At 34.2% G+C, this 14,620-nt stretch overlaps 1 protein-coding gene across 1 annotated transcript; it reads right to left on the reverse strand.

The window, feature by feature from the left end:
• Positions 1–673: 673 nt before the first annotated feature.
• On the reverse strand, positions 674–1,264 carry LOC124361108. The gene has a single exon (XM_046815144.1). The coding sequence runs from the start codon at positions 1,262–1,264 to the stop codon at positions 674–676; it is 591 nt and encodes a 196-aa protein (XP_046671100.1).
• Between the last annotated feature and the right edge of the window lie 13,356 nt (positions 1,265–14,620).

Raw genomic sequence — 14,620 nt, forward strand, 5'->3', positions numbered from 1 at the left:
AAAAGTAAAATCAAAAATATATTAATTGATTTGCCTTGTTGCCACAATGTTGAAATGAAATGTTTTGTCACTTTGGAAAATACTGGTTAAATTAATTAAATATCTGGTCGTACTGTCATAAATACTGTTTACACAGAATGATTACATTTAACAGGCTCTTTCATATTACACAACTATAGAGACCAGGATGGGATTTTTTGCTGCTTTAGAGACCAGTGGGGCATAGCCCAGACAGATTTTTGAAATAAGAATAGACATATATTCATTCCAGTAACCATGAGACCTTAAATAGTTTTCGTGAAAAGAAAACAAACAAACAAAAGCATTTTCACTTTTATTTGATAAGGATTAATGCTTACAAATTAAATATACCTATCTTTATCGTAATAAATATTTTTTCAATTCCCTTTTTGAATAAAAATGTCACAGTGGTTTAACGCATTAAATTGTTTTAGATGCAATAATTGTATTTATAGACTTTTGGACAACAAACATTTTTTTTGCATACAAAACCTTTTAACTTTCTGGTTATAAATAATGGTAACAAATCCAGATAATGTTTTACTCATAAGTTTAGAAGACTACAAAAGAAAAACCAAAAACTGGTATCTCCACGTATATACAGATTATTTTATTGACATAAAATTAAATCATTGCACACACCAAGACCATTTTAACTAGAATGACTAGAATGTAACAGATGAATATGATGTTGCTTAGCAGCTGCGACCTCGCGAGTGTCTGCCAGGTATCCAGACTTGAGTACGACAGGCTTGGCGAGAGGTCCGTGGTAAGGAGTGACATGGTTCAAGTATCCATGGTACGCTCCTGAATTATCGCCATATTGTCCCGTGTAGTCTTTTCCATATCCTGCATGAGCCTTGGCCTTCGAAACAGCGGCGAAATGCTCGGCCTTGGCAGCTGCTACCTCATGAGTGTCTGCGATGTGTCCGTTATGCAGGACGTGTGGTATGGCGGTGGGACCGTGGTACCTCAAGTCTCCATGAGAGCTGGAGTGTTCATCATCACCGATGTATCCTCCATCTTGATTGTGTTCATGACTCCCTCCATACCCATGACCGTGAGACTGCGCAGCCAGAGCAGCAAGATGGTCGCTCTTAGCCGCTGCTACCTCATGGGTATCTGCCAGATATCCGTTGTGCAGAATGTGTGGGTTAGCTGTAGGGCCGTGGTAGTGGTTGGGGCTGCCAAATACCACCTCAGCGGAGACAGTGGCCACTATGACAATTGCCTGAAAATGCATATTTCTTGCTTGTAATGCCTTATTTCACAATATATTCATAGAAAATTGTTAGCAAAAGTTTGCATAAATATTTTAAAAAATAAATGAAGGTTTTTTGTAAATATAATAATATTAAATATTTAGAATGTTTAATATTATTATAATTATATAGTACATAAGTTAATCTATTATATCAACAGTTCGAAATAAAAATAAGTGTAATAGAAAAGTCTTACAAGCATTCTTTGTAAGACTGTTTTGTCTTGACGAAACGAACAATGAACTGAGCAAACTACTGTAATTGATCCATATTGGGCTATAAACGCAATGTATTGATGGTAAATATTTATTTCTAAAAGAATCTATATAACAAAGACAATCTCACGCCTTGTATTTCAGCTTTCTACTGTTTGTAATACATATTTTTGATTCATATTTCATTGCCATAATATTTTTTAAGCCCATTTTATACTTATTTTTAAATAATCCGCTTTTAAATAAATATTTTCGTGAGTGTGATCTTATACATTACAATCATCTTGGTAATATGACGGTATGGTAATCAACAGCAAAGACTTTGCATCGAGATCTTAAAAATACAAAATAGTTTTGACTAATTTTATTTTCTCTCGTTTTTAGGAAAAACCAGCAAAATAATAATGTGATATAACGATGGTTTCTTGTTATTTCATAGCTTGGTATACATAATTCTTAAAATAACATTCGTCCACCATATGTTTTATTTTTATAAACATAAAGTTAAAATAAAACGTAAATACGGCTTAACTTTGTTTACAATTTAAACATTCCATTTACTGGCTAAAATGCTTGAATCATACAGACTATTATTTAGCATTTAACTCGAAATGTACAAAAATGTCTATTAGTTGATAAATGAAATTTTGTTTTAATGCTTATCAGTACTCACCAAACAGACCATGTTGTAGTTGTTGAGTGTCTGAGTACTCTCAGACTCTACCCAGTATAAATACTACACTGTGAGTTAACATCCTGGACACATCTCGCAATAGTTGACCGTAGATTTGTTGGTCATTCACTAATTAAAACATTCCCTTCAACTAGGGAGCCTTAGCATTCCAACCAGTTAGTCTTCATCGGATGTGACCTAATTTATCAAACACATACCTACACAACAATTAAAATAGAGCACTTCAATTTAATAAACTAAATTTGCATACAGTTTTATTTACGAGATATTTATGGATATGACAATGAAACGGTGTGACTATATACGTACAAATAATTTTTAGCCTGCGTAAATATTTTTAGGATAGCTAAAATTTGTTTTTATGAACATATCAATATCAAGCCTGTAAAAAGCTTTAAAATGACAATACTAAATACAACGTTTGACAATATTTTAAAAATCTGGATTGATTGCGTACAAGCAGAGGTTTAAATATTGTAATGCTGTGAATATTGGATCAATAATACGGGTAAACTAATATCAAAACACAACGAAATACATCGGAAACATTTATTTTTATTTTAAGAAAGTTTTCACAAAGCCAGCGGCATTTAATTTAGTTGTACTGAACGTTTTTAGGGGTAATCTGTCCAAACCCATTTGAAAATTTGTATCTTCCCGGGAATTGATCACGTGATCTCGGATACAGAGCCGCAGCCTTACCCGCCCGCTAGGGTGAGGGTTAGGGGTTTATTTGTAATTTAATTTAAAAACACTGAATATTTGTGTGTTTGAAACAAATTGCTAATGCTTCTAAAAGAAACTGCAGGAAGGTAGTAAAACTGAGGAATAAGAGGTGAGACTGAAAGCTTTCAAGCTTTTAGTTCATCTCCAAACTATTTTGCGATTGTTACAAAACCTTTTCCTCTCACTCTTCGGGATCAATAACGTTATATTGGTTCCAGACCATGAGATGTAAGAGCTGATCCTTAATAGACTAAACATCAAAACTGACAGTAACGCATCCGTTCTGTGAAACTCCCAAGTGTGTGACACAGAGATAATTCAGACTAAATGTCCAGTGACACATTAGAAACAGAATTGTTTGCCTTAAGGGTGAATAAGCTGGTTCATCATTCATCTTCCCGTAGGATGGTATATGATCTCTCCGTGAGCACTAGTATATCTTGAGATAATGCATAATGTGAGAAAATGCATGTATATCTGTGCAAGCGAGTGGGTGCCTGTAGATAATTATACTTTTTACAGTCTACGTAATGACCAAGAAGAACCTGGAGTAGGCTACATTTTAATTTGTACTGTCTTATGTTAGAACAAATTATGTTTCTCTTTCTGGATTAGGGTAAATTTTTGTTAGTAAAGTTTGGTCGTTTGTTATCAGCATTCCATATTTCCATGACGTGTATAGGCCTCTCAAGCTCAAATATTTAGAAATAGGTTGCCCTTCAAAGCAAGAAGATAATAAACTACATAGAATTGGTGTGGTGTTAGACTGGTTCGAATACTCATCTCATATTTATTTTTAAACAGTAAACTCTTTGAAATATTTATTATTTAAACAATTATGTAACCATATCCTATCAGATAAGATTCGGTAAAACCCTAAGAGAGGCTGTAGAAATGTAGTAAGACTTTATTGCATTTATAATAAAATAGTATTATTTTGTATATTCACTCGTTCAAAAAAAGGTGGCGGTGAATTTAATTGCTGTCATGCTAACAGATTATATATTCATGCCATACTAGACAAGGTAAGAAAATATTTAACTGCAGAAAGTTTTAAACCTTCGGTCAGATCAAGAGAAAGAGTCCCCCATCAACGATGAAACTCTCTCCAGACCTCAGACACAACAGAAATACTAATTAGCATATGGTAAATGACACATGAGGGGTCACATGACACAAACCTACCTCAAGGAAATCCCACCAAATGACATGACACGACAATGGAATACCTCAGTCGAGTGTCGCGCGGTTCAAAGTCGTGAATGGTGAAACCGCGATGACAACCGCGAACTTGCGGTACTAGAGTCTATAAGATGACGATAATGATAACATCTGCACAAGAGACTCAGTCTCTCATTAAATCTCGCGGGTTAACCTTCCAAGAATTGTGCGTGTGTTGTTTCTCTTATACCGTGTAACTGATTAGTGCTTTATGTTTTTAAGGTAAATCTAACGATAAAATGCGGGTGTTGCGACTTCCAGTTATTTAGAATCACAGTGAGTACAAATAAAATTTTAGAACAGATTTCATTTCTCTAACTTTAAAATAATAGCATGTATATAAATATATATATATATATATATAAATATATATATATATATATATATATATATATATATATATATATATATATTAGTTGAATTGAGGTCTATTATTCCTCAGTTCTATTGAGTTGGTTGTCTTTTGAATTACAACGTGAAGCGGTTTCTTCATTTAATGGCGATTTCTTTATTACCGACAAACGTACTTCACTGCATCGCTCTTTCGGTTGGTGTTTGTGTTTTTAGATTTAAAAATCTAAGGATTAAGTTAACTACTTAGCGTATTGTAATTTGAGATGAGCTGAATCAAAGTTCTATTGGTGTTAATATGACATTTCAATAACGAATATTTGTTTGAGTCATAGGTTTTATCATTAAAACCTCATAAACATAACAATATTCTGGCACATTTCTAGTACTTTCTGAAGACCTATCTATACGTCTACATAAGTAATGTGAAAATACTAATGAACCTATGGTCAAACAACGTTATGTATGATTTTAAACATATTTCATATTGCAAACATATTAGATTTGAAAAATGGACCTATAACTGAAGGCTTTAAAAAGAATTGTGTTGTGTGTTTGAAGTTTATTTAAAAATATAAATATCGTATATATAATATGTTGGAGTTGGTGGGATACGTCCCTAAGAGTCAAAGGTTCTTGCTAGCCTGGACATAAAGGTGCCAGGGGTGCTTTGACTGGAGAGGCTTGTTCAGAGCTGGCTTCCCCCACTTCCGACTGTACGAGTACATGACGAGATTAGTGCCCTAAATTATTTCTTAAGGACCTTGACAGGAGGTGGCCCCTACTCCCAACCGTGTCCATAAAGAATATCCTGTCACTCCGAAAGTAGTGCAAAGGTCTTTATAGGACAGGTGCAATTTCTAAGCTTCTAGACCTAAGAGATCAAACAATCTCTCTCCGTTAATGACAACAAAGTATGAATTTCGAAATATAACGGAAAATGTATGTTTAATTTGTAATAAGGGTTTTTATATACATTTATTTTGGAACTCAAGACTAATTGCCTGTTCTCGTTCCCATATATATGCTTGAGATAGACACGAACTCTACTCATTACGAGTGTGAACAACATCAGCAACGAGCCCAATTATATTTGTACCCGGAAGTTCCCATGTAAAGAAACACTCACTATGCAAGTTTGTCTGTACCGTTACAAATTAACCAATCATAGAGGCCCGGCAGTGGCGGTGCACAACCTGCTAAGGCGGACGTGAGGAGGCTCTTAGCACCGAAACACACTTCGCCATCTCCCGGCTTTGTCAGAAACCACACGTAATTGTACGCAATACAGCACAGCAATGCCGCCTAATAAAGCAGGAGCCCGTTTTCGACTTCGACCATTCACAGTCGGCACTAAATGACAAAATTATGATCGTTTTACGCACAGTTTCCCCCGCGTACGTGAATGATTGATGGTTTTTTTCTGACACCTCTCTCCGATTTCTCTCTCGCTTTGCGTAGAGAACTTGTCAACTCACTGCAGACAAAAGGTTAGACTTCGAAAACTCGGCTCTTTTGGTTTGTAACGCTTTCAAACAAGGCGATTGTAGAAATCAAAATTACTGTTGTACTATGACGGACGAAACTGTTACCCATTCAGTCACGACGTTGACAAAGTCCTAATTTGATGCAACAGCTATTTTAAATTCATTTGTGGTAAAGTCTTTTGACTTTGATCATACATGGTGAAGACGTTTGATATAATTCAAAGAAATACCTTGTTTATACAATTAAGAATTGTTTGATCGACATATGACCGAAGAGCAATTAGACGGATCATTAGATTACAGTGTCTTGTTCGGTGATAGAGTGGGGGGAGGGGAAATTGTATTTTTTGTATATTTTAGGAGCTAAAATATATGGGTGAATTTTGATAGAGTGGGAGCTGTACTACCTATACAACATGGAGGGTACAAAATTGACTCACCAGAGTAAAACATCTCACAACAGAACAAGCTGTGTGGCATGGGCGTCAAATAAATTCAAAAACGCATGCCTTAGGTTTATAGCAATATTATAAGAAGCACAAGCCATAATATTCACAATATATGCGCATTTCGTACGACTTCAGTAACTAAGAGAGTGCATTGTCTGTTTTTATGTACAACCTGTTGATTTGGGTGGGTTAATTACCATATATTGTTCGTCCTGTTTAAAATTACGTTCAACCGACTGGAATATTTACTTTTATAATATTTACTTATATTTACTAAAAAATTTCAGTCCTCAAAACGAGTGTTACATTCTTATAACTATGGAAAATTACCAAAATTGTCTAATCCTAAAATCATCCATCGTCAATAATGCCATAAACAAAGAATACTCGTACTTTAACATCTAATGATCAATTAAAATGCCTTATCGATCATATTCTCGATAATACTTTCAATTAGTAAGTATAAGACTATCCATACTCCATGAAAGCAAACTAGGACACCTAAGGCTTGCTGTATTTGGTACAGAGCATCTACTTTATTTTGTAGTAATCTACTTCCGAAGTAAGGAATGCAGGTAGTAGCGTTTGCCTTAGTGTCCCGATCAAGAAAGTATTCGTACATACGCTGGTCTGAAAAATCTACTTTCGTCACACAGTAACTAATTAGGGATATTTTTATATTCTCCTCTATAATATATTTGTGGTACTGGTATTCTTTTTAGGGTATGTACATATGCTTGCAAATTTCATCTAGGACAGTGAGAAGTTTAAAAACAAAATTAAGGTTTTTCTATAAGTTGTAATCCTATTTATGCACCTGTGGTGGATTATCTTCATTAAAATGCCTTTTTCTCTTTATGTGACGTGGAATGTGTATGTAAAATTTCATCTTTCTAGAACAGTGGCAATTTAAAACACATTAGTTCTTGTAGGGTTTGTATCCCCATTTCGACCCCTATGAATGTTCTATATTTATGACAATGAATTCGTTTTTTTCTATTTGCGTTATGAGGCTATATGTGCCAAATATTAACTTTCTGAAATATATGGAGAATCAGTGATGAGTGAGTGAGTGACGGTTTTGACTTTTATACTCGTATGTAGAGATTCTTTTGGAATTATTCGTTAAGAATAATCACATTCTTTGTATCACTTTTACACAAATCTGTTACTCCTCTTTTGACTAGACATCCTGACAAGCACTTTTTTGTTCTAGCTTAGCGTTCCATATTCGACACAGTGAACCGTATAAAATCCAAACAGTATAATTGTCATCTTCACGGTGCTATTGTGTGGCTGAGAGCAATTTTAGATACAGTTTCAATGTTGTGTCACCTTCGATTTCGCTTTCTGAGTTTCGAATGGAAAACAAGTCAAGATAGACAGTAACATTTATCCTATCAATAATCAGCAACAAGCTGCTACATAAAAACAATTTCTACCAGTATATTATAGTATAAATCATAGATACTTTATACAGGGTTATACGAACTCTCTTGTAATATTTCTGTATAATGTATGATTAATGAAACCTTTTCAATCGTAGACGTTAAGTATTTTTTGTAGCTACAAATGTTGTTTTCTTCATTTTTCTGTAATAAATAGTTTTCCATCCTAAATGATATTCTATTTTTTCATATACAGGATCTACTTAATTTTCATCTACTAAATTTGTCATCCTACAGGAAGTGTTCTGTGTATTATAAGATGCGGTTGAAATATTTTTTTATTTCAAATATGAGCAAAGTTTTAATTTTATTCTTAGTTTTGAGTTTTTTTTCTGATCTCAATTAGCCAAATCAGTTAATTTCTTAAAGACTGTTGTATTGTTATCGTTGTTCTTTGAAGTAAAACCATGATTTACTTTACAGTTCATTACATACATAATGAATTACATAAACTTGGTAATAATTTTACACAGTAAAAATTGTTTTAAGATTTTGTAGAAAATGTTTGGCAACTGCGTGCCTAAGGTGTATAAAATAGCGGTCCTGCTTATTCCAATTTGCGTAAAAGCCAACATCAAAAAGGAAGACAATACGTAGGACCCAAAAAATAAAAATAGGGTTGGTAGTATTCACTTTTAATCCTTAAATAACTCAGCTTACATATGCATATCATAAGCTTGAAACTGGACTAAGGCATTAGATTGGTGGAAGAGAAAAGTTGATATCCTTGCATAAGAATTAGGGGCTAAAGAAGAGAAAATGCTGCATGTTTAAGGATATAAGGCCATAAAAGTTCACAGAATCCTAGCAAATCAATTTGGAGTATTTACAAAGCAATTTTTACATTTCTCTACTTTTAAGAATTTATAACTAGTTTTCACAAACTTATTGGGAATACAATTATAATGGCATTTTCATTTACCTTTTTCTTCCTGTTTTGTAGAAAAAGCTCTGTAAGGTAGAAAGCAGGTCAGGGATAAATAAAAGATCATTTCTGGAAAGAGAGATTATGTTTAAATGATTTACCTTAAAGTAAGGAGTATCCCTGATTAAGATGAATTATTAAGAGAGGAACAAACATTTAATATTTTTTCGGAAACAAAGGATTACACGAAACGGTGCTCGATTGAAGGATATTAGTGTTACTTTGGTATGTTATTCTATCGCGTACAGAGGGTTTTCGTTTCTTTCTGTGATAGAAGTCACATTGAACGCGATTTTTAACTGGGTATAACTGTCAAATTGTTGTGTGCTGAAATTCGTTTTCAGAAGGTTACTGGCATGCTCTGGGTTTTCTGTAAGACTTAAAGTTTGTGTGAATCCTTGAAACTGTAAGAAAAATAAGACCCTGTAGAGAGGTAAGTAGGTGTTACCCTTACTTTTTCTTCATATATCGTATTGAGTTCGTGACCACATCGCTAAAAAAGCAACTAAAACCTACTATTTTGTTTAATAATTTGAAAGGGTTTGTTTTTTAAAAAAACTGAAACTTTCAAAGTTCTATATTTTGTCTTAAAAACTATACGGCAATATTCATTATACCTTTGATTTTTTTTCCACTAACTTCCACACAATGCCAACTTATAAATAATATTTTGAACGTAAATTTAAGCTCTACGTTATTATTTTTATGCCTGCAGTACTATCCTAATCGTTAGAACATTTATTTATATGGGTCGAGATAAGGTATGTATGAGAAAATGTCGTGCTTGAAGCAAAATTGGCCAAAAACACTGTTATTCTACTATGTGAGAAAAACATTCTCTCCCTACGAATCTGGGTTCATCAGCTAACTCAAGGTCAACGACCGGGTCGCATCCCGCCTTGAATTTGTATTCAGGGAGATTACAGTGAACAACCACAACTACACGTGCCTTACACGTACGTCGATCAGTTGGTTATTAGCGAGTTGATCAGGAAGAAGATACCGCGAGGAATCAATAATGACCATCGTCAAGAAATTATCACGAAGACTCTTTCTTTTTACATTACCCCTGTATTATCTGTGTTACCTTACACCGCATCACCCACTTTCTTGCTTAACTTTCTACTAGTTTCTGCTCGGCAGATGGTTTCCCTTGAAGAAATCTTTTCTATTTTCCAGTTTAAAAATTTGTAAAATGGGATTAATTATTTTAGATCATGTAAGTATAATATGTAACCATGCTAGAGTACATTGGATGATATTTTGGTGTCGATATATTTTGTATAGAAGAATCAGAATTACAAGTATTTTCAAACAATAAACCTGCATTCGTCGTATGCTTTGGAGAAGGGCTTTTAGTTGTCAGTCTGGCCAACAGTAGTCTCAATCCTTTTTCTTCGGAGAAAAGTTGTAGATGACCATCATTTGCATGGATTTTATCAAATCGATAACTACGGCAAATGTTTTGCAAATTATAATAATTAGTGTGGAAATTCTGTTTATGCTGTTGTTCACTTTTATTTATTAGTTTTATCCTTTTTATGCTATTTTATTATTTTTTTATGCGTCATACGACCATCGGTTACAAGATTTATTTTTATAAATAAGCAATAAATTTAAATTTAAAAAGTTTTTCTTATCAAATTAATATGAAATAGTATAATAATTTTTACTATCGCCCTAATGTTTTTTTTATAAATTAATCTGTCACGCCACAACCTATCATATATACATATATGATATCTGTTTAAATTTTGTCTCAGACTTGTCGTACATTTATCTGTCCCCCAAAAGAGCTAAAATCGCTACAATATTTATGTAGGTAAGACATATGCATACAATAATTATACATTATATTATATGTTAGAGATATTTCTGACTTCGTGCAAACATCGTACATTATCTGTTCTCCCGAGGAGCTAAATTACTGAAATCGTTCTGTAGTTGAGACATATTCATACATAACTTGTACATTATAAATTTTCAGATATTGCATAAGTTGTTGTTTGGAGAAGTGTTGTGTATAGTTTTTTATTAAGTACATGTTTTTAGAGTTCGTGAAGTTGACAAACAACATGGTGGTTGTGATTCCTGACTTAGGCGAGCCACAACGCTTTGGTATGATTTGTTTATTTTAACCTAGTTTATAATTATGTATTAGGTTAGTTCTTTACCTGAAGAAGAGATCAGATTGCAGATCTCGAAACGTGTTACTGATTTCTTGTTTCACTGAACGATGGCAAATGTCCGGAAAAATCCTGTTTCCTTCACAATCCCTCCATCGTCAAAAATAACCAAACAAAGAATTTGAAGGTATGTTGTTCAAAAGTTCAGTAAGAGAAAGAGACAATTAAGAATCTTCATCCACTGAGTTTGCTTGCTTTCAGCCGATGATATTATCTACCACTATATGCCCACTAACGCTGGCCTTTTCTCTACATGGAAGTTTCTTTCAACGGAGTAAAATTTTTTCTGGTTTTTTTAATTTTAGATTCAAATTCCTTTAATATACATTCCCTGTAAATAGACAAATTATAAAAACCAACTATTATTAAATAATAGTTTTCTGGCTTTTAAATCTAGAATGGCTGTACAAGACAACCAACTTTGTCTTTTAGTTAAAACTAAGTATACAGCAGATTACGAAGACTCTATTACCGAAAATAATGTATTACAAAGGTGCCCGAATACCTTATACAAACTTGCCCTCCTCTGTTTGACTGGGTTAGAGCTAGTGTCCATTCCGCAATACTTACTGGTGAAAAGCACACTAGTAACTAACTTTAGAGGCTAAAAATGTACTCGTTACGCAACAAAGCAGATAGATTATGGAAAGTAGCCCAAAACTTCAGCCTATATTTATCCAGTAACTCGTCAAAAATTCTTATAAAATATGTTTAAAATGGTTCAATTGTGTTTGCTTGAGTATTTTATTAATGTAATAGAGGATTTATAGACATTTAAAAGTAGCATTATTGTAAGATGCCTCAAGGACCTGCAGAATATAAGAATATGTATTATTCAGGGCATAAAAAATATATAAAACAGTTGTGGATGTGATTTTTTTTTAATTATTATATTACATTTAGTAAAAAAACTTGTTTTAAAAAAGTTCACGTTTTTTTTTTTTAATTACAAAAATACAGTACAGTAACCAACTTTTCTATTTTTCTTTTCTTAAAAAAAGCTGTCTAATAAAAGCTATTTTATTGGTTTATTTTTTATTTAAAAAAATTAAACAATCGAATCGCCCACTGATTCTCGACCTTATATGATTAAACTTTCTCGTGGCAAAGTGTAAGAGAGGTTATGTAGATGAAAATTCTGAGATCCTCAAAGTTCCATCCATCACTTAAAGAAAAGAGAAGCTGCGAAAGTTCCCGGTTGTTTGCTCCTCTCTTTCACGACAGAAGGTGACCTCTGAGCCGCGCGTGGGAACTCCATGTGGGAACTCTTCACTTTCTTGTCGAGGGTACTCCAACCTCCAGCGTGTGCCGACCATCCTTGTGACTCGCCGGCTATCTTCTCCCTCTTCACAACTCGCGGTGTCTTTCATTGACACACCGTCTAACACTGTTACAGGTTTACTACATATTGCGATTTTTTTTCTTAGCATTTGTAATGTCGATTCAATTTTCCTACCCTATTTACATTTTTTATTTGTGGTTCATCCTTGGCATTTCCATTTTTTGCCATTTATGTATTAGATAATATATTATTATTCTTGGATTTCAATTTTAATACGTGTGGTTGGGGTTCCAGGGATTTCATTTCAACATAATCAATACGTTAATGGAACCAATTAAATCAGAGGTTAATGTTACACGTCAGTATATTTCGTATTATTTAGTTAATTACCCATAAAATACCCTTTAACAAAGTTCTTATACACCAAAAAGAACAAAAAATTATAAATTTTTTGGCTTAATGCAGCTGCCGCAATGCAGCTTAATCACACTCGTTTTATTTTGAGAACCTTAAGAACCTTATTTAAAAGTCTGTTCTTTTGTTTGAAGTTAGTTTTTGACGATGGAAGGATTGTGAAGGAAACAAGATTTTCCAGACATTTGCCATCGCTAAGTTTCAAGGATTTAACTCTATCCCCTTCCTCAGGAGTCAAAGACCTTCATACATAAGGCTACACAAGGAAAATCTTAAAAAAGGCGGTGATGACTTGCTACAAAAAAACTAAATTTGATAACAAAAAATGTATGTATGTCAAAAACAACTTCCTTTTTATAAAATCTAGTTTATCATGTGGTAAATACACCGCCACTCTTTTTTATTTTAAATTCTTTTGTGTATAGAGGTTTTGGCACCTGAGAAATAGTGTAGATTTCGATCCTCGAAGTTTCGCAGAATTGAATAATGTTCTATTCAAACCCATAGCACATTACGAGTAGGGTTCATTGCTTGTAGCAAATAAAAATGCCCGAAATCTATCGTTTCAAATCATCTATCGCCAATAATAAACATCAAACAAAGAACAAAACTTGTACACGTCACGCATAACAGACACAAGTGTAAATACGTAATATCTTTTCATATTAAACGTGCCATTACTTCTAACGTACGATCTCTCTGTCGACCAGATGACTCTACAAGAACACCAACTGGAAGAGTTTGATCCGGAAAGGAAGATCGGTGCAGAAACTGACAGTTGTGATATTGTCTCAACCAACAATCGGTGACCTACTCCACTACGCCACGTCTTAATGGTCTCAATCCAGCTGATCAGACAAAGCCGCGTGACTCGGACGCTGACACAACAAACACGCCCTACTCCGTTATACGGCTCAATGGTGTTTGGACTTCTTTGTGCTGTTTTGACAATCGCACGCCAAATAGCCTCAATTCCATTGTTAATTGTTTCTCGCTAACTGAGAGACGTTCCACAGGGATCGTGCCCCGAGGTTCAATGCCAGGTGTGTAACGGCGCAAAGCGACTCCCTCTATATTGTACATCTCTGCTCGATCCAGATCACATTCCGAGCATGGAGACTCTTGTTTTACAACGTATAGTTGCAAGTTGAGAGTACGCCACGCCACGTGTCACGTAACTGGTTTCGCTCAGGTTTCTGGCGAGCTACGACAAACAATCATATGGAAAAGAAATTTGTTTATTCCCCGACAGACAAAAGAGAGAATGAGTCAGCCTGTTGAATAAAGGACTTCAATGACGCTTTACCATGGTTGGATATGCACAATTATAAAACTCACTCCTGTCTATTCTCCTCCTTCCTATTCACTATGGATTCATCATACCACATTTGTGCTCATCAAATTGGGGTTCATGTCAATGTTTTAATAATAAAAGACTATACAGCAAGTCATCATAAAATTTTTACATGCAAGTGGAAGCATTTAGGGAAAAGTGAACACTAGTATGCCCGTTCTGGATCCGATGGATTTCATTCAAATTTCCTTTTGTATTTTAGCTCTTATGCAAACTGGAGTAAGTAGGGGTGGTAGTTTATGTGGCATTGGTACGCACTTGCCAAAGTGATAATTTTACACTCAATCACAAAAAACACTTTTACTGTACAAGGTAAAAGGATACTTACCAATGTGTCACGTAACAGGATTCGCTGAGGTTGCCTGTAAATTTTTAAATCTATAGCTTATTTCATTCTTGAAATTTCCTGTGAAGAGATAAACGATCACACACAAAAGATATCTTTTATTCCTCAGGCAGACAATCGAAAAATTGTGACAACCCACTGAGTAATATAGGCTTCAATGCTGCTTAACAAAATTCCATGGTTGGATTTGCAATACCACCATATAACTCATTCTTTTCTATGTAGGAATGACATTTAAA

This window comes from Homalodisca vitripennis, chromosome 4 (genome assembly GCF_021130785.1).
Source record: "Homalodisca vitripennis isolate AUS2020 chromosome 4, UT_GWSS_2.1, whole genome shotgun sequence".
NCBI lineage: Eukaryota > Metazoa > Arthropoda > Insecta > Hemiptera > Cicadellidae > Homalodisca > Homalodisca vitripennis.